General features: G+C 45.2%; 1 protein-coding gene across 2 annotated transcripts in view; it reads right to left on the bottom strand.

The window, feature by feature from the left end:
* Positions 1–21,809, bottom strand: part of TRPC5 (transient receptor potential cation channel subfamily C member 5) — a 104,313-nt gene that overhangs the window by 38,955 nt on the left and 43,549 nt on the right. For both annotated transcript variants that reach the window (XM_063170341.1, XM_063170340.1), the window contains exons 3-4: positions 17,226–17,747; positions 724–1,060 (exon numbers count right to left, since the gene is read on the bottom strand). In XM_063170341.1, coding sequence (XP_063026411.1) covers positions 724–1,060; positions 17,226–17,747 — 859 coding nt within the window. The remainder of the gene's footprint in view (positions 1–723; positions 1,061–17,225; positions 17,748–21,809) is intronic.

Here is a 21,809-nt window from a genome sequence, read left to right as displayed (position 1 = left end):
GAGGGAGTGCACCGTGCATCTGTCACAGTGCACTGGGGTCATGGCCAAGGGCACATCAGGTGGCACAGAGCAGCAGAGCAGCCCTGGGCCAGCAGGAGCTGCTGCTGCAGGAGGAGCCCAGCTGTTCCAGCTGTTCTGTGCAGCTCCTGCAGCTGCCTGACACAAATCTGCACTGCTGGGCCTGGGAGGGGGCCCCACAGCTGCTGTGGGGGAGAGTCAGGCCCTACTCAGTGGGGATTTATGGGATTTACCTAGAACCCAGGGCAGGATTGGGTGTGGGATTTGCCTAGAACCCAAGGCAGGATTTGGTGTGAGATTTATGGGATGTACCTAGAACCCAGGGCAGGACTGGGTGTGGGATTTATGGGATGTACCAAGAACCCAGGGCAGGACTGGTTCTGGGATTTACAGGATTGGATGTGGGGTGTACCAAGAACCCAGGGCAAGATTGGGAGTGGGATTTACGGGATTTACCTAGAAGCCAGGGCAGAATTTGGTGGGGGATTTACAGGATCAGGTATGGGATGTACCAAGAACCCAGGGCAGGATTGTGTGTGGGATTTACAGGACTGGGTGTGGGATTTTCAGGATTGGGTGTGGGATTTACCTAGAACCCAGGGCAGGATCAGGTGTGGGATTTACAGGACTGGGTGTGGGACATTCAGAATTGGGTGTGGGATTTACCTAGAACCCAGGGCAGGATCAGGTGTGGGATTTACCTACCTAGAACCCAGGGCAGGATCATCCACTCCACGATGGTGGGAGGCGGCCCCTGCATGTGGAGGTCAGTCCTGACGATGTGCTGCGACGCCAGCAGGAGCATGAACAGGAAGGTCAGGTAGGAGCCGGTGTGGCAGATAAACTTGATAAATGGCTTTTTAATGAACAGTCCCAGCCTGCTCTTGGGTGCAATCAGGTATGCCACGGACAGCACGGGGAACAGCAGCCCAATGGTGACACAGGTCAGGAGTTTCACTGCCCAGTGTTTCCTCCTCCAGCCTGGAAAGCCGTCATACCACAGCGTCGCCAGCAGCTGCTGGCAGTTTGGCTGAGCAACAAACTGGGGAGGATAAAACAAATAATAATTATTAAATTATTACTGACTGGTACGTCACTCCCTCTCACTTATGTGTTAGAGCCCCCTCAGATTATGTTTGGGGCCAGCTATGGGCTGGAAAAGTACATTTTGGAGATAAAGGGAAAAAAGGAGGGAAGTTTCACTCTTCTTTTTCTATGTAGGATTTAAGATTCCTGTTGGGAAGGATGAAAGTTTGACAAGAAAATCTCACAGATATGTGTGCTTAGCAGAAAGATTTTTAAATGTAGAGTCTGATGAAGGAATAGAGATGGAAGCAAGTTTTGATATAGAAGAGAAGAATTGCTGAGCCAGTCTTACTGGATAACCAAGGAGGCAAAAGGTGTGTTAGTTAGAAGGGATTTTCATGGCTTAGAGCAAAGGATAAACCCACCCCAAACAGGAAGATGTTTTTACCAAGCAGGAAGAGAGCACAGGCAAACAAGTCAGCAAAGTTGCAAGTAGAAAAAAGGTCTCAGAATTTTCCACTGCAAGAAAACTGAAAAACAACTTCTAGCTTAAACTGTAATGTACTAACTTTTAGTGACTGGAGAACAGTAACATGAATATGGTAATTACAGTAGTTATGATAGGCTATAGATAAGAGTTAAGGTAAAGATTGGTTCTTCTGTATGAAGATGCTCAGCAAAGAAAAGTCTATAATGCATTGTAACCAAAACCAAAGGGTCTCCAGGCCTGCCTGCAGCTGGAGCTGACAGCTGTAGGCACAGCTCTGTCACCCACAGCCCTGGATGCTGTAACAATTGGATACAATAAACTGCATTTTGGAGAGCCCTTGGAGTCCCACATCCCTCATTTTGGCTCTTACAGATTCCTTCTCATGGAAGAAATGTTTTTCTCCTTCCAGCATCCTTCTGCAGATCAGGCAATCACCACACACCCAGCCTCGTGCCAGAGCAGCACCAGCAGGATTACTACAAGCTGTTTCTCTCCCCATGTGTTGGAGCACGTTCCTTTTCACAATGTTTCAGGTCCAGACTGCCTGGAACAAGTCACTGTCAGCATCCTAAAGGAGTGACTCAGGGATGAGGCAGGAGGGAAAAGGTGCAAAGCTCTGAGAGTGTTGTGTGAGAGGGAGAAGGGGAGTGTGGGGAGTGCTGCAGAGTGTGTGTGTGTGTGTGGGCTGGCATGAGACAGCCAACAGCAGCCTGAGGTGTGGCCAGGTGACACCTGGTGGGAAGCAGGACAGCACATTGGGGACCTGCCTGGCTGCTCAGCAAGGGATTAAACAGCTGTAAAATGCAGCAGGGATTAAGCAAAAACCAAAATGAATCTAAGTGACATTTGACAGTTCACTTTCACTCTGCGAAAAACAGCATTGTGGTGGTGGTTTTGTGCATCTCACCCACACCACACCACACAGGCTCAGGGTGCAACTCCTCCAGGCTGCTCTCATCCCAAACAACCTCTGGGATTTATTAAATAGCTGTGGTATTTCTGCTCAGTGCCAGAAGGCTTCATGTTCCTGGTTATAGCTGGACAGCCCTGTCACAGACATCTTTTCATGAAAATCCTTTCCTTGGGATTTTTTCCTCCTGAGAAGCTGAGAGGCCTCAGGAACAAAATGTAAACATTGATTATCTGCTGCTGTGGAATGCAACAGGTGCATCTGTGATAGGCTCATGTTGGATGTTTATAATTAATGACCAATCACAGCCCAGCTGGCCCAGGCTCTCTGTCCAAGCCACAAACCTTTGTTATCATTCCTTGTTATTCTTAGCTTAGCTAGCCTTCTGAGGAGAACCTTTTCTTCTATTCTTTTAGTATAGTTTTAATATAATATATATCATAAAATAATAAATCAGCCTTCTGAAACATGGAGTCAGATCCTCATCTCTTCCCTCATCCTCAGACCCCTGTGAACACGGTCAGCCCCATGGTTCTCAAGCCTTTCCAGACCCAGAACTAACCAAAGATGTCTACAAGATCAAGACAACTCTCTTTTTCTTCAAAAATCTTTAGCCCACACCCAAATCTTTTAAAGACACCAAAAAACTGCCCAGTATTGGGAGGACTTTTAAGCACAGTTCTCAGAATGCTCTAAACAAGCAGAGCACTGGCACTGCCATGCTCAAAATGACTAAACCAAGGTCAAACAAAAGGACAAATTAGTTGCTTGTTCTGATGAAGTCATTCACTTCTGTAAGTATTTTTAGATTTTGATAATACATTTTATATGTCTTAACAGGCTGTTTACATCAGAATCAGACCATTTTTGGACTGGGTAGCTCAAATCTATGGAATGACCCAAGCTAGCAGAGAAAATAAGCTCTCCAAGGGAACTATCTGGCATTTACGAAGCTGGATTTTGATGTGTTATTACAACAATAAGCTCTTGATTACTTCTGCATTGGCACATAACTGAAGACACTCTGCTCCAGAGGGCTTGGGAAAATAATATCAGAAGAGTGTGTGATTTGGAATCAACCAGCACATGCAGCAGCTGAAAATGGGCCACAGCTCGTGGGGTGATGGTCTCCAGAAAAAGCCAAGACCTGCTGCTTGTAGTGATGAGAAAATATTGTAAAATCCCATATGTGGGGAGAATGAGCATAGAGTCAGAGAAGCCCAGAACGGTTTGGGTTGGGAGCGACCTTAAAGCTCATCTCATTTCCACCCCTGCCATGGGCAGGGACACCTCCCTCTGTCCCAGGGTGCTCCAAGATCCATCCAACCTGGACTTGGGACATTTGCAGGGATCCAGGGGCAGCCACAGCTGCTCTGGACAGGTAAGAGAAACAATTCCACTGAAACTAGAAAACCACCAAGCAGTGATTGGAGTTTGTCTGTGTTGTAACTCTGATTTCAGAAGGGTCAGCGCTTTGTGTTTAAAACCTGGAAGAAACAAAGAGTTGCACTGCTCTGTTTTCTCAGGAGCTGTTCCTGGATGTGTTCTGCAGTGACTCACAGGGCAAGAGATGCTGCTGCTTCTCTGAGATGAGGCACAACTTTTTCTTTTTTTAATTTTTTTTTGAGGGAGAAAATGTTATAAACACATTTTCTCTTTATCGCATATGATAGAAGGCTCTGAGGGGAGAATAAAACTGTTTTTCCCTTGAGTCAAAGTCAAAGTCATTTGAGAAATCAAATGACTGTATGTTCCTCTGGTTGCTGTGCAACTTGCAAGCATCTTAAAAGTGCCTCTTCTCTGCCTAATAGCTCATTTCTAAAATCTGCTTTCTCAGTTGTATCTGATGTTAGTTCTTCAAATGGAGACAAATTCACACATCATGAAAGAGCAGCTTTAAAGAGCAGATTGGCAAAAGGGAATGGAAATGGAAAAAGCCATTAAATTTTCCAATCAAGCTGATCCCAACCTCAATGAAAATTGCCCAAGGGAAATTTAAGCACACCACACAAAGAGACTCCCTAATGTCATAAACCACCAAATGCTGTGTTTATTAAAGGTAAGGCCAAGCACTTACCAAAGTTGACTTTTACTAACTTGTATTAGTCCAACTTATTAATCACAGTTCTGAAATCAGTAAGCACTGATGCTTTTATCTCCAGTAGTGCAGCGGGCTGAAAAATAAAATTTCCAGTGTGCAGAAACATTGGAATTCTGAATTATAATGAGGAGGGAAACCAAGCCACTGGTGTGCTGCCTAAAGAATTTATTGGTTTATGGTGAGTTTGCTCCTAGGTGCTGTTAACTAAACTAAACCCCCAAATTCATTGACCAGACTAAACCACTGAATGCTCAACTTATTAAAGTTTGTCTAGGAGTCATAGTGCTAAATCAATTCACACAAAATACAAAAGTACATTCTTTTAGGTGTGAAGTACCCTGAAGCTCTGATAATACTGTGGAACTTTTGTTATCCTCCATAATTTCAAATTTCTCCATAAGGTTAAGGAAATTTCTACTTTGCAAATAGCAGAGCAGAGAACTGGAAAAGCAACTTGACATCTTCAACACCACTTTTACCAAGGCCTTTCCTGAGCAAAAGTTAATTTTCCAAAGTAACCCCAAATGTGTTTTTTTCACATTTTTGCAAAGCCTATCATGTGCCACAGCCTGAAATAGTGCCTGTGTGTATCACAGCCTTTTATCATTCCACATGAATGTACCGCGTGTGACAGCATTTGGCATCAGTCAAAGTTTCTGCACAACAAAAAGGGGTTTTTTTCCTAAAAACCTGCATTTTGTCCCAGATTTGTGGATGGGCCAGAGTCACAGGCAGATGCACTGCACCAGAAGCTCTGCTAGGAGAACACATGGCTAACAAACACTATTTCTCCAACACTTGACAAGCATTTTATCCAAGGACTGCTGCATTTCAGGAGCCTCCAGTCTGTACCACCAACAGCAGCACAAGGCACCACCCCACAGGCAGGATGGAGAATGTTCTGACAGCTGCACCAGTGAAAAGCAATGTCACCAAGAGCTGGCATTTCTGAGCATTTCTGCATTTCTGCTCAGCTCAGTGCATGCAGGAACTGAACATCTGATGCTGTGCAGGGTTTGGTTGGGCTAGAGTTAATTCTCCTCACAGCAGCTGGGTTTGGTTTTGTGCTGATAACCCAGGGATGTTTGAGCTCTCCCTGAGCAGGGATTGCACACAGCCAGGGCCTGTCCTGCTCCTCACCCTCACCATAACCTCTAAAACCCTCTAAATAACCTAAAAATAATCCTCTAAATAACCTCTAAAATCCTGCCACTCTTCCATCGAAATTCACGGGTTTAACACCTTCAAGTTGGATTGGCTTCAATATTTAAATGAAAAGGAGGAACTGGGGGGCACAGCCAGCACAGCTGATCCCAGGGACACCCCAGACCTGACGGCATCACCCTCAGCACACAGAGCTGGGGGAGAAGGAGGAAGGGGGAACATTCTGGGTTTGTCTCCCCAAGTCACTGTGACAGTGATGGAGCCCTGGGGATGGCTGAGCTCCTGCCTGCCCATGGGACACAGTGAATGAATTCCTGCTTTTGCTCTGCCTGCACACATGGCTTTTGCTGCACCTGTTCAAGCTGTCTTTATCTCAGCCCACAGCTTTTCTCACCCTGCTCTTCCAGTTCTCTCCCCATCCCACGGCAGGAGTGGGCGAGTGGCTCCTGGGGCTGAGCTGCTGCCTGGGGTTAAAGCACCACAGAAGGACCTGTGGTTGTACAAAACACTGCCCAGCGTGGTCCCCACCTGCAGATGCATTTCTGGAGGAGCTAATCCCAAAAACAAACTCCTTGCCCATTACCTGTTGAGCAGAACCCGTCCCTAGCTGAAGATACAGTTCACAGGGAGGTAAGACAACACCCCTGTGATACTTCTGAGCAAGGTGCTGAGTCTCCTGGCTTTTGAAAATGGGGATAAATATCTTTTCCTTTCCAAGAAATGAGATCAGCAACTCCAGTCATAGTTGGGAAGCACTCTAGAGATTACTGCAGTACAAAGTCTTTTATATTCTCTTCTTCTTCTCTCAGCCTTGCCAGGGTCTTTGTGTAACATTTGGCTCGCAGGTGGATTGTGCTATTAGAGAATTTCATTTTCAATGTTCATCACGCTCATTGCCACATAATCCTATACCAAGGGGGATATTTTTAAGGGGAAAAAAAGCAACTGCTGGATGGAGTGTCTTTTCCTTAACAACTAATCTTTACTGATATTTTTAAGTCACCTAAATTCCGCTTCTCAGGAATTAAATGCTTTCTGCATGCTGTCAAACACAGAAATTATGTCCCACCCCCCCTCCCCTCATCTATGGGGAAATCCCTGATCTCTCACAGTCATCAGTAATTTAGGATCAGACACAGATGGGTTGAGATGTGAATGCCTCAGGGAGCAACTGAAATAGCTCCCTGATAGACATCACAGGGGCTGAGCACAGCATCCCTCTGCCTTTATTCTGATTATTGTGGCTGCTGCCAGCAGCCTCTTGTTTGGAGTTTGCTGGAGTTCTTGTCGCTGCTCTTGCTGCGGATGGCGAGAGCGAATCCTCTTCATAGATGAATAACCACTAATTTGGAACTGCAGAGCTCTGTCTTAATCAGCAGGACCCAGTTCTTGTATCAATTAACTCCAGCAGCTCCCACAGAGGTCACCAGTGAGAGCCAAACACGGCCTGGCAGCCATGAAATCACCTTTGGTTCTCCCCAAAGGTCAGAGCTCACCAACATCCCTGCAGCCCAGAGCATCTCAGACCTGCAAGGCTACTGGATAACTGTTCCAGACTGCAAGGCAAGATGTTTCCTATTGCCATCTGTGATAGAAATATATCTATACAGATGTATGGCAGATTATCTTTGTCAAGTGGGCAGTTTGCCTTATCTCTCTCTTTGAGTGACCACATTCACACCTCCCTCAGGAGGGGACATTGCTGATAACAGCCATTGAATGTCCCTGCATGGCTGATAAGAACTACAGCATCCCACTGGGAGATGTGAGCCCAGAGGGAGGAGCCAAGCATTCCTACCCAGATATAATCCAGAGGTTTTGAGACACCGGCACGGCTTCTGCACTGGATTCCCCAGAGGAACAGCAGCTGCCTCTCCTTCCACTGGATCTTCAGAGGAAGAATCCATCCTTCTCTACAGGATCCCTGCTCCAGCAGAACCAGCCCTGACACTGCAGGAGGGCTGAGCCACAATTCCAATGGGACTGCTGCCAACACCCTGACCCACAGGGTGTCAGGCTGGGTTCTGACTCTGTCAGTGTTGTTCATGTGTACTGCATTGTTTATTTTATCCTTTTATTTTTTTTCCTTTCCCTATTAAAGAACTGTTATTCCTGCTCCCATATTTTTGCCTGAGAGCCCCTTAATTTAAAATTTATATAAAATTTATAGCAATTGGGAGGGGTGGGGAGGGTTTACATTCTCCTCCTGCCGTCCTTAGCAGACTCCTGTCTTTCCAAACCAAGACGGTAACACTGCATGGTGCTGGCCTCCACCATTAAAGCCATTCAGGCTTTGGAAAGGCAGATTTTCTCAGATTTTGCAGCCTGTGTGCAGTGTCTGATGCAGCAGCATATCTCAGTGAGGTCTCTGAGGAATGCAAGTTCCCTGTGAATCCCTGTCTCCCATGAGAAGGAGAAATGCCACTGCCATTCTCCACTCAAGCAGCACCACATACTTCCAGGGCCACACCAACCCCTCTGCCTGCATTTTTACCAAGAACAAGATCTTCTGAGGAAGAATGGAAACATGGTGGTTGCAGCAGGCTGATTGCTCTTCAGGGAAATTCCAGTGGGCAATATTCAAAGAGCCTCATTTCTAAATTAGCCCAAGACAGGAGAGAGAAACTCTGTGTGGCCTAATTTGATGGCTGCAGCAGAGAGCCAGTGAGCCCTGTGAGACCACATATTCCAGAGGAGAAATGCCAGCCTCCTCAAATTTGCAGTGTTGCAAACAGTGAGTTGAATAAGGAAACCCTCTTTTGTAGCACATTTCTTTTTAAAGTTCAACCTTGTTAATGACTGCAAAGTTATTTACATTCTGCTGCCGGAGTGTGAGGTGCAGAGGGTAAACACCTAATGGCTGTTCATCCTGTTAATTAAGTACTTTCTGCAAGAGGAAAGAGAAAAAGAATAAGGAGAAATGAGACAAAGTAGTTGGAGAGGGGGCTGTGTGATGTGGGGAAAAGGGACTACACAACTCAACATTCCTCATCAGACACTTCCAAGACATGACAGCTTTTTGCAGGATGAATATCCTATCAAAACCATAGCTGTGAGGAGCAGCAGTGAAGCACTGATGAAAATCCAAGTGGCAGCATTCCTGCCATGAAGGAGATCACACAGCTGAGCTGGACCAGCCCTTCAAGGAAACCAGGTGCTACCCAAACTGCTCCAACCCTCAGCTGGCGAATAAAACAAACTCCAGATCCTCCACAGATGAACATATGGCCTCACATTAGACAGGAATTTAGTTTAATCTGTTCTTAAAATATTTTAAATTATGATGACACATGAATCTCAGCTAAAGGTCTCTTATCCATAATAGATCTCTCTGGTGGTAGCAGACATGAACTCAGCACAAGTGGCAGCAATTGGAAATTCAGCAGTGAGGTGAATGCTGACAAAAGGAAAGAGGGAATAACCTCTAAAATCCTGCCACTGTTCCATCAAAATTCATGGGTTTAACACCTTCAGGTTGGATTGGCTTCAATATTTAAATTAAAAGGTCCCACATATCCTAGGACAAAGACAGATGCTTGCCAATCCTGCATACCAACCCGTGGAAGAAGCAATTATAAAGTCTTTAAGCTTGAAATTAAATCCATCTCTACCCCGAGTGCTTAAATGTGTGTTTAGCTGTAGGTTTGTATTTGTGGCCTGTGTCAGCAGGATTTGGGTGCATTAATTCTGCTCTGAGCCAAGGCAAGGTGCTCTTGGAGCAGAGACACCCAGCAGAACAGATTCCTCTAGGAACAAGAGCCCAACAGAACCAGGATGTTAAATACTTTAATAAATATAATAATAATGCTTTCCAGTATTTATTCCAGCAGACAGCTATAGCTGATAAATAAATTTATCATTTAAAGGGATGTATCCCAGCAAACCTCTCAGGATCCAGCTCTTTTACAAAGATGCAGGAGCTCTGGGCTGGCTTTCCAAAGGCAGAGTGCTGAAGTGACGAACAGGAGCAACACAGCCCACAAGGAGTTAATTCCAACACACACCTGGGTCCCAAGAGCTGAACAGGGGATATCAGACACAGAAGCACTGGAAAAACACTAAAAAGTGTTTAGAGACAAATCTACCAGCGTTTCCTGAGTGCTCTTTCAGGCAGCACTTCAGGAGTTACACGTTTTGGCAGTGAATATACTGGGAGCTCTCAGGGGCTAGGGCAGAAGTGGGGAAGGTGTTGACTTTTAAGTAAAAGGCTGGGCACATTCTCTAGTGAATTACTAACATTTACATTAAATGAGTGATAAGTAAAGCAAACATGAAAATTTTAAAAGCCATTTACTAGTATTTTAAAATACAAACTTACTTTACCCGATTAGTGTTAATAAAAAGTCCCAAAATTAGTTTTCCTTTGCTTCCTTTCTGTCCTGAGACACGTTTACACTGAAACTGTGTAATTTTGGATTCCTTTTCCTTTCTGCCTTACCTTCTCCTGAATGAGTAAATGTATTCCAATATCCACAAAAGAGCAGAGTAGCAGACTACAAACACTTCTCACCTCCCTGGGAACTCCCAAAGGCTGCCCCTGCTCCTGGTTGTACCACCCTGGCAGAAAATACACTTTGCTGAGGGAAGTTTGCTCAGCCAGGTGGGGTTTGGAGAGAATAAGAACAAAAACTGCAGTCGCAGCTTTTAAATGTCAGTCTGCACAAGAGCTCAGTCGGGGGGGGGTGTCATGACAAACCCATCTATTCTTCTCACTTCTCCTGGAGCCACCTGTGAGGTGGTGGCTGAGAACAGTCACCACTGAGATGGTGATGGACCTGATTTGTACATGAGGTGAGAGGAGTCAGTTCTCTTCTGAAAGGAGCTTTATAACTCACTTCTCTAAGCCACAGGAGTGAAGCTGAAATTCTCAGAAATCAGGTAAATAACAATGATCACTTCTTAGTCCAAACGAGAGTATCCATGCCCACAGTTTTTCCCCAGAGTTTATTACTTCAGAGTGTCATTCAAAGTATGAAATAACATGATTTACTCTTCTCCACTGACATAAAGCTGACTTTAAACACACTTCAGCCCTTCAGATGTGGGCACACTGAACACTTGGCTGTTACCACACACCAGGCATCACTTGTCCTCTCCAGTTCCTGCTGTCTATAGAAAGCCCATCAATCATGTCCTGTACTTTGGCTTTGGCTTCACAAGCTTCTTCTCTGGCTGGCAAGGAGACTGATGGGAAACATGAAGTTTAGGGAACTGTCAAACTCACTAAATCACTCTTGAATGCTGTTAAAACAGTGGCGACCTCTTTAGCTTTCAACATATTTCCCATCTTTGTCCAGGAGATCATTAAGTAAGAGGAACAAGACACCAAAAATGACTTAAAGAATGATCCTGGCATTTTCTGCCCACTTCACATCACCATAATGCAATCCAAGTCCTTGTCCTTGACCTACATACCAGTCTTAGGGTGCTTTTTCAAATTGGTGCATGACAAGATTAGTCAGAGATGATTTTGCTGTCAAAAGACAGTGTTCTGCAGCTCTGTTCAGTGACAGCTGCAATATGTGGCTAACCTTCATCAAGCGAGAACGCTTCGGCGTTACGTGAACGATGTACCAAATAATGCTGCTCCCTCAATAAACACTCCAGCCCACTTTGTCAGACCACTGAACCATCAGCCCGCTGAATATTATTTCTTCTTCCAAGTTCAAAGAGGAGTTAAGATTTAAGAGTTAAGATTAAAGAGCCGCTTGTCCTGATTTTTGTAACGCGCCGATGCAGCCGTACAGGTTAAATTTCTGTGACGATTTCCCAAACTGCACAAAGAGATCTGGCAACTGCACAAGCCCGTAGAGGAGGGGCTCTGAGTCATGCACCACCAGTGATCAGCAGGGATGGCTCTTTTAAGGCTGCAAATATAGACAACTATCCCCTCCTGCCACCCCAAACTCTGCCTCTGAGGCTGCTGATAACAGCTCAGTTAGTGCCATGTTCACACAAAATTTTCCAAGGTGGTCAAGTGCTGCTGGGATGGAGTTTGAGAGAAAACAGCTTCATTTAGCACAGGCCACTGCTCACACACCAGATGGGAACACTGCTGCAGACAACAGTGAACAAATGAAAGGACGGCTGTTGGAAAAGGGAAGGTCACATTTGGACACTCAGTGCTTTTGAAACCCCCAAACTTACGTTAAGGTTTGTGGCACAGGACAGACCACACCATCCTCACCATGGAACACACTAGGGAATATCAGTGTTCCAGACCACCAGAAACCAAGAAAAGCTTCCACAGGGAGCAGCTCCACTTCCCTCACCTAGTCCTAATAAAGATCTTTTCACGACCTGATTTCCTTCTAGAAATCTGGAAGTAAAAGCCTCTTTATTACTCTTCTGAGCTGTGCAGGCTCAAGCAAGACTTTTCATTGTGCCTTTGAAGAGCACAATACAAATATTCAGCCCTCTATCATTATTCCTCCAGGCAGTATGGCAAGAAAACAGACAAACCCACAGGAGAATAACTGAGCTTTGCCTGCAAGCAAAGAAAGATCTGTGGCCATCCATCAAGATACCTGAATGGCTTTCAAATCGGGTAAACAAGGTGCAGGCGAGGAGCTTTGATTCTCACAGACCTCACACTTCATTCCTCATGCATCTCTGATATTTTTATAAGCTCTTTTTATACACTAAGTGAAGTGCCCTCAGAAATTTCCCAGGTTTATGCATGCTCCCTGGAGAGGGATGCTGTGCTTCTGACTGCAGCCACACACTTGACAAGAGTCAAGACACAGCGGAAAAATATGCGGAATGGCAGGAGTGATTATTCATTCACTTCAGAACTGCATCTCAGGAGGTGCTTGTCTATGTAAATGTCCTGGGAAAAAAAATAAAAAAAGGAACTGAAGCTGTTGAAGCTTCATCCTGAGGAGAAAAACGGCAAAGAGCACTGGTTTTTGAATTGGAAAAGCAAACAATTCTGCTTCTGTCCTTTCCTGCCATTGATTAGAGCACAGTGAGGAGATATGGGGGTTAAGGGGTTTTTGAGAAGGAATTTCTCTGTGCACTCCTTTGATCTAATTCTGTGGAAGTGCTAAGCAATAGAGTCATAGACAAAATAATGGGGGTTTTTTCTGAGTGCCTTGCATTGTGCAGGCACATAAACTAAACCTGCCCAGCTATTTGCCAGCACCAGAAAAACACATTAAAACCCCCACTACTGTGATGTTTCACTTCGTTTTGGAGATGGCATTGACCTGTGATGGAGAGCAGGAGAGCAGGAATAAGCTGAATGCGTATTGCTGCTCTTTTGGCTCAGCAGAATGTTAAATATGAGCAGAAATCTGCCCTTTTAGACCTGACTCACTGCTACACTGTGGATGTTTTACATTATTGGCAAAGGAAAAAAAAAACTTAAAGGACATCAAAATTTTCTTTGCCTGCTGCCTCTGCTCTGATTCCCTAAATCAGACACATACCCTGAATACACAACTGTGCTTTACAGGACTGGCAAGATCCTAAGAGATGACTTTTCCCTATCTTTTCTTAGAAATGCAAACAAATTAACAAATGTAGAGCTAATTTGGTGCCAGGAGAGCACAGTGAGGACTGATCCTCAACAGCTGAGCTCTGCCTTTTCCTATTAGGCCCTCAGTACCCTTTCTCCTTCCAAAATTAGTCATGAATAAAAGAACTAGAAAAGGGATAATATGAAGACAAATGCCACACACTACAGAACATTTATGAAAAGCCTGCTGGTCTCTTAGACCTTAATTACTGCAATCCTTGGCAAATAATTTCTTTAACATTGGACTGAGAGAACTGATGTGTCTGTGCTGGGTCAAACTCATTGTGTTCCACAGTGTTTTGTGCTGTCCTCATTTTTTCCCCAGATTTTGGGACTGCCATGCAATCAGATATCACAACTATTAAGTCCTTCCCATCTCCTACAGAAATTATCACAGAGAGTTGAAACTGAGTACACAGCCATTCTACACTTCACATGAGAAGGGAGAGGGAGCTTGAGAACATTGCACAGCATGTTTTTACCATTTAGTGCCATAAAATATACTACAAAGCTACCTTAGGGCACATTTTAATCTTTCCTGTGTAATTGATTTTTTTTTTCTCCCCCCGTTCTGTGTAAGCAGTAATTTACCTTCTAGGATTTACAGGCTTATTAAAAACAAACAGGAAAAGCAACAAATTTATTATAACTCCATTGTTTTGGCCCTCCTCCAAAGAAGAATGGTCTTCTTCCTCATGAGCAACACGTTTCTCAGTTTATAAAATATTTAGCACATGTCATGTTTGGGAGAAATCAAAATTTCTAAATTCCAAGGGGATTTTTGGGAAAAAAAACCAATAAAACATAATGGGAGATTTTTCTTGCCTTTGTAAAGACAAACCCCATGATCTCTTCACCCATCTCCCCTTGAGAGCTTCTCTGAGAAGAACCTTGAAGTTGACCTTATCTGCCTGATTAAGCTGAAATGGAATAATTTCTTATTTTGGGGAGAAATTTTCAGGTTCAGCTCCATTTCACTCAAAAAGAAAAAAATCTGCAGGAAATTTGTCTGAAATCAATATGAAATTACACATTCTTTGTGCAGAATATAGACAACTAAAAACTGTAGTAACAATTGACACTCCAGAAAATGCACAAACTCCATGGTGGATTCTTCTCTTAGGCTACTAGAGATTTGACTTTATTCTTTGTCAATTTTCAGGTGTAAAAACCCTCTCCATCCAATCCAATCCCATTTAACGTTAAGACATAAAAAGCTTCAGCAGAGCAAGATGATCTACTTTTAAAAGTCTACTGTTTTTCTCTGCAGAACCTTCTTTCATAAAAACCAAACTCCCTTCTGTTTTCCTTCCTGTCCCCACAAAAATCCTCCCAGTCTGATACTCTTCAGTCAGGACTGAAAAACATTTCTCAGTGTCTCCCTGGCAAAGGTTCCTACTCATTTTTTCAGAAGCTGGCAAGGGTGTTTGTATCTTGCTTGATGTTTCGTGTTGTGCTAATTGCCACGATAAGATGGCCTAATTATTATGGTAAGAAAACCCCAGCCACCCTGCAGGATGCTTCAGGGTTTTGTGAATAACCAGGTGGGATGGAAGGGATCAGCAGCTGCTTCCCCAGCCTCATTCATTTGCCCCTGCCCACCAGTATCCCACCTGAAAAGAGCACTGACTTTAGCTGGCAACACAGAGCGTGTTTGCTATCATTTTTAGGCTGGAACTGTCATGAATATGTCACAAAACATGGAATTTGTCCATATGCTTGGAATTCAGTCAAATACGCCTTAAAAAAAAAAAAAAAAAAAAAAAAGATAAAAGCTGTCGAGAAAGCAGGCAACGATTAAAAAAAATAAAATTAAAAAAGCTCCAGCACTGTTCAGCACCACGTTTCAAACACAGTGAGCTGCTTCAGCAGCTCCTGAGTGTGAACACAAGACAAGAGCAGGCACAGACTGACACCTGGATGTCACCAGTGACCCAGTGGGACCAGCAGGGACCTGCACACAGGAGCACTGGGGTGATCTGGAGCTTGTGCCTGCCAGGCCAGTGCACAACCAGAAGCAGAATCTCTGCTCCTTCTCAGTTCCAATGAACATTGACCTGATTACCTGGGCTGCCCTTCTCCAGAGCAACTCCTCACTGCTTGTCCCTGTCCCTAGAGCACTCGTGGTGTTACCCAACCCTGTCACAGAGCAAAACCCAACCTGACCTGACACCAGCGAGCTGACATTCCCCCAGAGCAGCCCAGCAAGAGCAGGGAGATGCCAAGGGATGGATCCCAGGAAGTTTGAGGCTTTGGCTCCAGCTTATTGCATGGAGGGGCTGGCACTGGGGGGCACAACATGAAAGGAAATCTGCATTTTTCACCTCTCAGCCCTTCACACCATGCTGGGTCAGTGTTGGATGAAAAGAGGAATGTGGCAAGATCTTCTGCCACTCAGGTGACCCTCCAGACACAGAAGAATGTAATGCACATTGAAATTCAGTTGAATTCCTCCTTCAGATAACCTGGAACATCGCTGGCCAACAGCAATTTATCATCTCCTAAATTCTGTCTGGATTTGGAAAGAGAAAGGAAATCCAGAGCCAACTAATGAAACTGCTGTCAGCATTCTCCTGGGGTTTGTGGCCTTTATTGAATCAATTTATAAATCTGTGGATCTGAGGGCTTCTGAAAGGCTCTGTGCCCTTTAGCTGAAGTGTGGCTTCCCTCTCTGGAACTTGGGACAGGAGTTTGAATCTCTGGGAATTGCTGCTCAGCTCCTAAAACAGAGATGGGTCAAGAACTGAGGATCAAGAGGTGTCACAGGTGTGAATAAAGAGTTGCACCACGTGAGTGTTTTCACAAGACTGCTGGTAATTTGGAGACCTGGGACCCTGGGAGTGCCCCCAGCCTCTCCTGCTCTCTTTAGCTGCTGTCACATCTCTGGCCCTTTCAGGTTAGAGCTGAATGGGTGCCTGGAAGTGCTTGGTGGCTGCAGGAAGTGAACGGTGTGCTGTATGATTTCCATGAGGGAGCCAGGCAGCCCCTTCAAGCTCTGGGCTCCTGTACAAAAGCAGCCACTGGGAAAAGCTTTCAGAGTGAGCAGAGCTGGGAATGTCTGCAGGCTGTTCTTTGCAGGGGCACAATGAGCTGGGATTCAAGCAGCTCTGAGACAGAAATTATTGGTGCTGTAGAAGCCACAGCCCACTGCAGCAAGCCCCAGTCCTGTTACCCTCAACTGCTGTCAGATTCACGCTGTCACCAAGGCACCCTGAGCCTCCTGGTTTGTGACCAATCCCTGTGCATATTAAAAAATCCCACCTGAGAGCCAGCACTGGACAAACCCACAGTGTAGGATTGATGGGGGGGTAGGATGGTCAGGACGGACAGAGACAGAGATCTCTACAGCCAGGTCAGGAACTTGTGGTTTATTGCATTTATTGCAAAGGGCCTGGGTGCAGGGCCCTGCTGGGAGCTGCCAGCCACAGCTCAGAGCAGCAAAGAGAGAAGAGAGGGGGAGAGAGAATGAGAAGGAAAGAGAGTAAAAGGGTAAGAGAGTAAAAAGAGTAAGAGAATAAACGAGGTAAGAGCTAAGAGGTAAGACCGCGAGGTTCACATTACAATACAATAAATCTTCTTCTGTGTTGAATATTCTGATTCTCACTAACCCATCTAGTACAATTTACAAATCCTATAGCATTTCTATACAGCCTATAAGAATCACTACATCACCATACTGTGTTACATTTTAAACTGTAAAACTCCTCTTTGGGCCCCTTCTGCCAAGCTGGCAGGGTCTGCTCTGACCCTTGGGCCTGTCTGCAAGCAGAGGGTGTTGTTCCATCAAAAGGGGATTGCCTTCAGCTGGCCACGCCATTGTTTTCCAGTTGTTCAGTAACTGAGGTATCTCAATCTTGCTTATAGCTTCCATATTCTCAAAATCTTTTGCCAGACAACCATATTTGTAAGGCTTTCCTGTTTCATCTTCCCCAACACACTGAGCAACTTAAGAAATTAATTCTTTCACCCAACAGCTTCACATTTAGGTGACTCTTACCTCTTTCTGGTGGTACTTTATTGCTACCTTCAGCTTTGCCAAGTCGTGACACTTCTGGGGATCCAGCTCCTCGCTCTGATCGTCCCTGTGATTGAGAATGATCTCCAGCTCCCGGGAGCTCCGTGCCTGGTCCAAAAGGTCCTTAGCAAAGCGCTTGCACTGCTGGGACAGCTCCTCATACTCAGCCTTGAACTCATTCTCCACCTTGCTCAGCTCCTTCAGCTCCCAGCCCAGGCGGAAGGCGGTCAGGATGGGATCCTCGCTCGATAAGGCAATCAACGAAGGGCTGGCTAAGGCTTTGTAGATGTTCAGCCTCGACCTGGAGTGCCTCAGGCTGTCCACCTCGGAGCTGGAGACGCATTCCACGCAGTTGCACCGGATCTGGTGAGGCCGTGGGATGGTCACCCGCCTTTGCACGAGCAGTTTGATGATCTCGTAGTTGTTGGTGTGGGCCGCCAGCATGATGGGGGTGATGTCTGGGGTGAACTCTGAAAACTGGGTGTCCATCATCAGCGTTGGAACCTGCATGGAGGGATAAACCACCAGGGGAAAAGTCACACCTCACGTGGAGCAGCAGGATTTAGATGTCCCTCATTCATACTTTGGGAGTGACATTATAGCAAAATGGGTTTTATGGCACCCTCTGTGCTGGAAATGCTGCTGTAGGCAGGCTTAGCCATACACTGCTATTCTGGCAAAACCATTTTCCCCCAAATGCTGCAAATCTGCCTCCTGAGCACTCCTTCCCAGGCTGGTGTAAAAGTCAGTCCCATCCCCATCCAAATGTGAATCTGGTGTGAAGTGGGTATGGGCTCATACATTCATACATCAAACAGAAAAACAAAAAACAATAAAACAAACAACAAAAAAAGCCCCAAAATCAAATTAAAACAAAAAAAAACCAAAAAAAAAACCACACCAAAAAAATAAATAAAAACCAAAAAACAAACAAACAAACAAACAAGCAAACAAAAAAATCAGAAAAAAAAAAAGGAGGACAAAAAAAGGAAGAAAAACGGCCCAGGTAATTACACAAAAAGAAAGAACAGTCTAGAAAAGAGTGAACACTGAATGGATTTCCATAACTACCATTATTGCACTATATATCTGCATCAGCAGGCCAAGAACCTGCTCAAAGCAGGTCCTGCACACACCAAACCCTGGTCTGCAGTTGGGCAGAACTCTTCCTCACTTTTGCCTACTGTTTTTATTTGAAAATATTTTTCAGTGTAAGGATACATTACTTAACTGCCCTCAGAATAGACTTTTTAGGTTTTTTTAGAACGAATTTGAAAAAAATTCAATGTAAAATTAATGAGCCATAGTCCACTACAAATAAGCCACTCCAGGGTGTGCATTTTCCAGCTACTGCTGCACTTCTCAAAGGATGAGCTTAATGCACACCCTGTTGTGTCTTATTACTATATGCAGAGTGTAAAATTAGCTGGGAATGCTGTTAGATGCAAGCACCCAGTGTGTTTCCATTTGCAGGCAGGCAGCTCTCTTTGCTGCGTGTTAATCAGTGCCCACCACTCCTGCCCTGGCACATCCTGCTGCTCCAGGGGCCACAGCTGGCCTGGGGGAACAGGGGGTCTGCTCCCTTGGCAAATATCAGAGATGTCTTGGAGAAACTGCTGCCAAAGGGTCCTAATGGCTGGAAATGCTCCTCAGCCTGCCTAAATCCAAGAGCAAAGCAGTGGTGGAGGAGTGCGAGGTAAGAAATCTGCAGGACACACCTAAGGCTGGTGGTGAGACCTCGAGGCTCATCAGGAAGGTGGTACACGGCTGAATAAATTTCAGCATTCATTTTAGGTGATTCAGTGTTGTGCGTTAATCAGTGCCCACAGAGAGCCCACAGTGCTCTCCCCGTGCCCACCACTCCTGCCCTGGCACATCCTGCTGCCAAGGATTCCTAATGGCAGGAAAGGTTCCTCAGCCTGCCTAAATCCATGAGCAAAGCAGTGGTGGAGGAGTGTGAGGTAAGAAATCTGCAGGACACACCTAAGGCTGGTGGTGAGACCTCCAGGCTCAGAATCTCAGTTTCCTGGGAGTTAAGAGCCTGTAGAGCACTAAAGAGCCAAAACTGATCAATAAATTCTTACATGTAGAAGTGTGACAGCTCACAACACGCTCCCAAAGGTGCTCACCACACTGTCAGGTCAGTCACAAGAGCCTGCAGGCATTTTGGGGCACAAAATCTGCTCCCCTGGCTGTGGCACATGAGGAGTTAAATCCCTGGCACCTTGCAGGCTTTGGAGAGGCTTTGCTGAGCAGGCTGGTGCCCACAGAGGCAGGAGGGAGGGAAAGCAGTCCTGAGGATTTGCTGTGGGTCATGGAGGGCTTGGTGGCCCTTAGCAAGGTTGGATAAATGTATTTTAAGATATCCAGTGACAAATGGCTGAAAGCAGCTCTCCGTGTAAGGTCTTGCTCTCTCTTCCTTTCCCTTTGCTTAGCTTGTTTAGGTAGTTTCTTAAATGTCAAGAGAAAGGTGTGGGGTTTTCTTTTTTCTCTTTCTTAGAAGCTTTTTTTTTCTTCAAGACCTGATGCTTGACTATAACTGCATTTATCTTTCTCCCTGCCCTTTTTCAATCAGTGCCTGGCTGCTGTATTCAGAACCTGTGCCTCAAAGGAAGAACACTTTTCCTCCTCTATCACTTCTATTACTGTCAGGTTTAATCTTGTTTTTCTATATGGAAGTTATTGTACCCAGGGCTGCGAGAAGGATTTTCAGCTTTACACAGATGAGGAATTCATGTTGCTCAGAATATGAAATGGGCACTGGAGGAGAAGGCAGTGATGTTACAGGTGGGGATAGTGCTAATCCTGTCTGCTCCACAGGCTGTCAAAATATGGATCGGGAGCACTCAGAATGGTTTGGGATGGAATGAAGTGATCTCCCATCCTTATTCTGGCTGGGATCACAAGCCCTCAGCCCCAAATCAGAGCCGTGCCTCGTGAGGACTGGAGCACTGGTAGGGGAGGTGTGTTCTTGTCACAGACATCTTTTATGAAAAATCCTTTCTTTAGTATTTTTCCTCCTGAGAAGCTGAGAGGCCTCAGGAACAAAATGTAAACAATGGTTATCTGCTGCTGTGGAATGCAACAGGTGCATCTGTGATTGGCCCATGTTGGATGTTTGTAATTAATGGCCAATCACAGTCAGCTGGCTCGGACTCTCTGTCTGAGCCACAAACCTTTGTTATCATTCCTTTCTATTCTATTCTTAGCCAGCCTTCTGATGAAACCTTTTCTTCTATTCTTTTAGTATAGTTTTAATGTAATATATATCATAAAATAATAAATCAAGCCTTCTGAAACATGGAGTCAGATCCTCATCTCTTCCCTCATCCTCAGACCCCTGTGAACACCACCACATGTTCTCCTGGGCACCTCACAGAACTTTAACTTAAGGGATAAATGGGGAAATGGTGGTGCAGGCACCCAGAGGCTCCAAGGAGCAGATCAGAGCAGGGTTCAGTCACTGGAGTTATTTCTGATCAGCAAAGCAAACCAGCCCAACACAGAGCAGGGACAGTGTGACCAGGGGCTGCTGCAGCCTCTGTTCTGTGTCTGCCTGACCCAAGGGCCATGGATTGGCCCAAAATTGCCTATCTTGTGATAAATATTCTTGTTGTCTTCTCACACAGTGTTTTTTGATAACCCGCATCACAAACTATCTGTTTTAAAGCTGTGGCTATGCAGAGCCTTTGCTAAAGGGCTGTGCTCTGTCACTGGAGAGGCAGCAGAGATCACAACAGCACTGATGTTCCTCCTGTGATGCTCTGCCCAGCTGAGTTCATGTTTAGATCACCTTCTCCTGTGTCTTGGGCTAACCTGCAGTGATGGAAGCAGAAGAGGAATAATTTATTCCACCCCAAGGGCTCTGCTGAGCTCTTCCAGGGTTATTTTCATTAAGTGACCTGAAAAACAAAATTCTTTTCCATTAACCTCCTCACCTGACACCAGCTGCTAACCCCAGTCCCTCAGAACCTTAATGCCACCACCTGCACAGGAGCAAACACCTTGTCTGCATTTCATCTTGGTTCTTTTCATTTGAGAAATTAATGCTACTGTTGACAACAAGTGACTGAGTGCTTGTTCTCACCTACCTAGATTTAATCCTCATAAGGTCCTGCTTACCCCTGTACCACTGCTGCTCTGAAAGATGCTGCAGCAAGTGAAAAATCCCCTTTATTTGAAAAGGAGGGTGAAGAAACAAGCTTAATTCATTAAAGGAGAAGGATTAGCTCACATAAAAGTGCTGTTCAGTACAGCTAAGCTCTCCTCTGAATGGAAAAATAAGTTTTCCAGCAAAATAGTGCTGGAAAGAAGCTCTGGATAGAAAGAGAGCAGGAATCTCTGCTCTTAGAAAGGAGTACAGTGTAAGAGGAATTAAACTGCAGAAGGGAGGAAAAAAAGAAAGAAGCTGGCACAGAAGATCTGGTGGCCTTGTTGTGGGTCTTTTAGGAGTTTTACTTTGAATTTAATCTAGTTCGGTATCTGTCCCTGGAGCAGCTCCTCTGGTTTAGTGTTGTGTAAAAGCAACCCAGCCTCCAAGACTGCTCAGCAATGGGAACCACGCTG

Source organism: Melospiza melodia, chromosome 16 (assembly GCF_035770615.1).
Source record: "Melospiza melodia melodia isolate bMelMel2 chromosome 16, bMelMel2.pri, whole genome shotgun sequence".
NCBI classification, from domain to species: domain Eukaryota; kingdom Metazoa; phylum Chordata; class Aves; order Passeriformes; family Passerellidae; genus Melospiza; species Melospiza melodia.
This window is presented reverse-complemented; position numbering and strand designations above follow the sequence as displayed.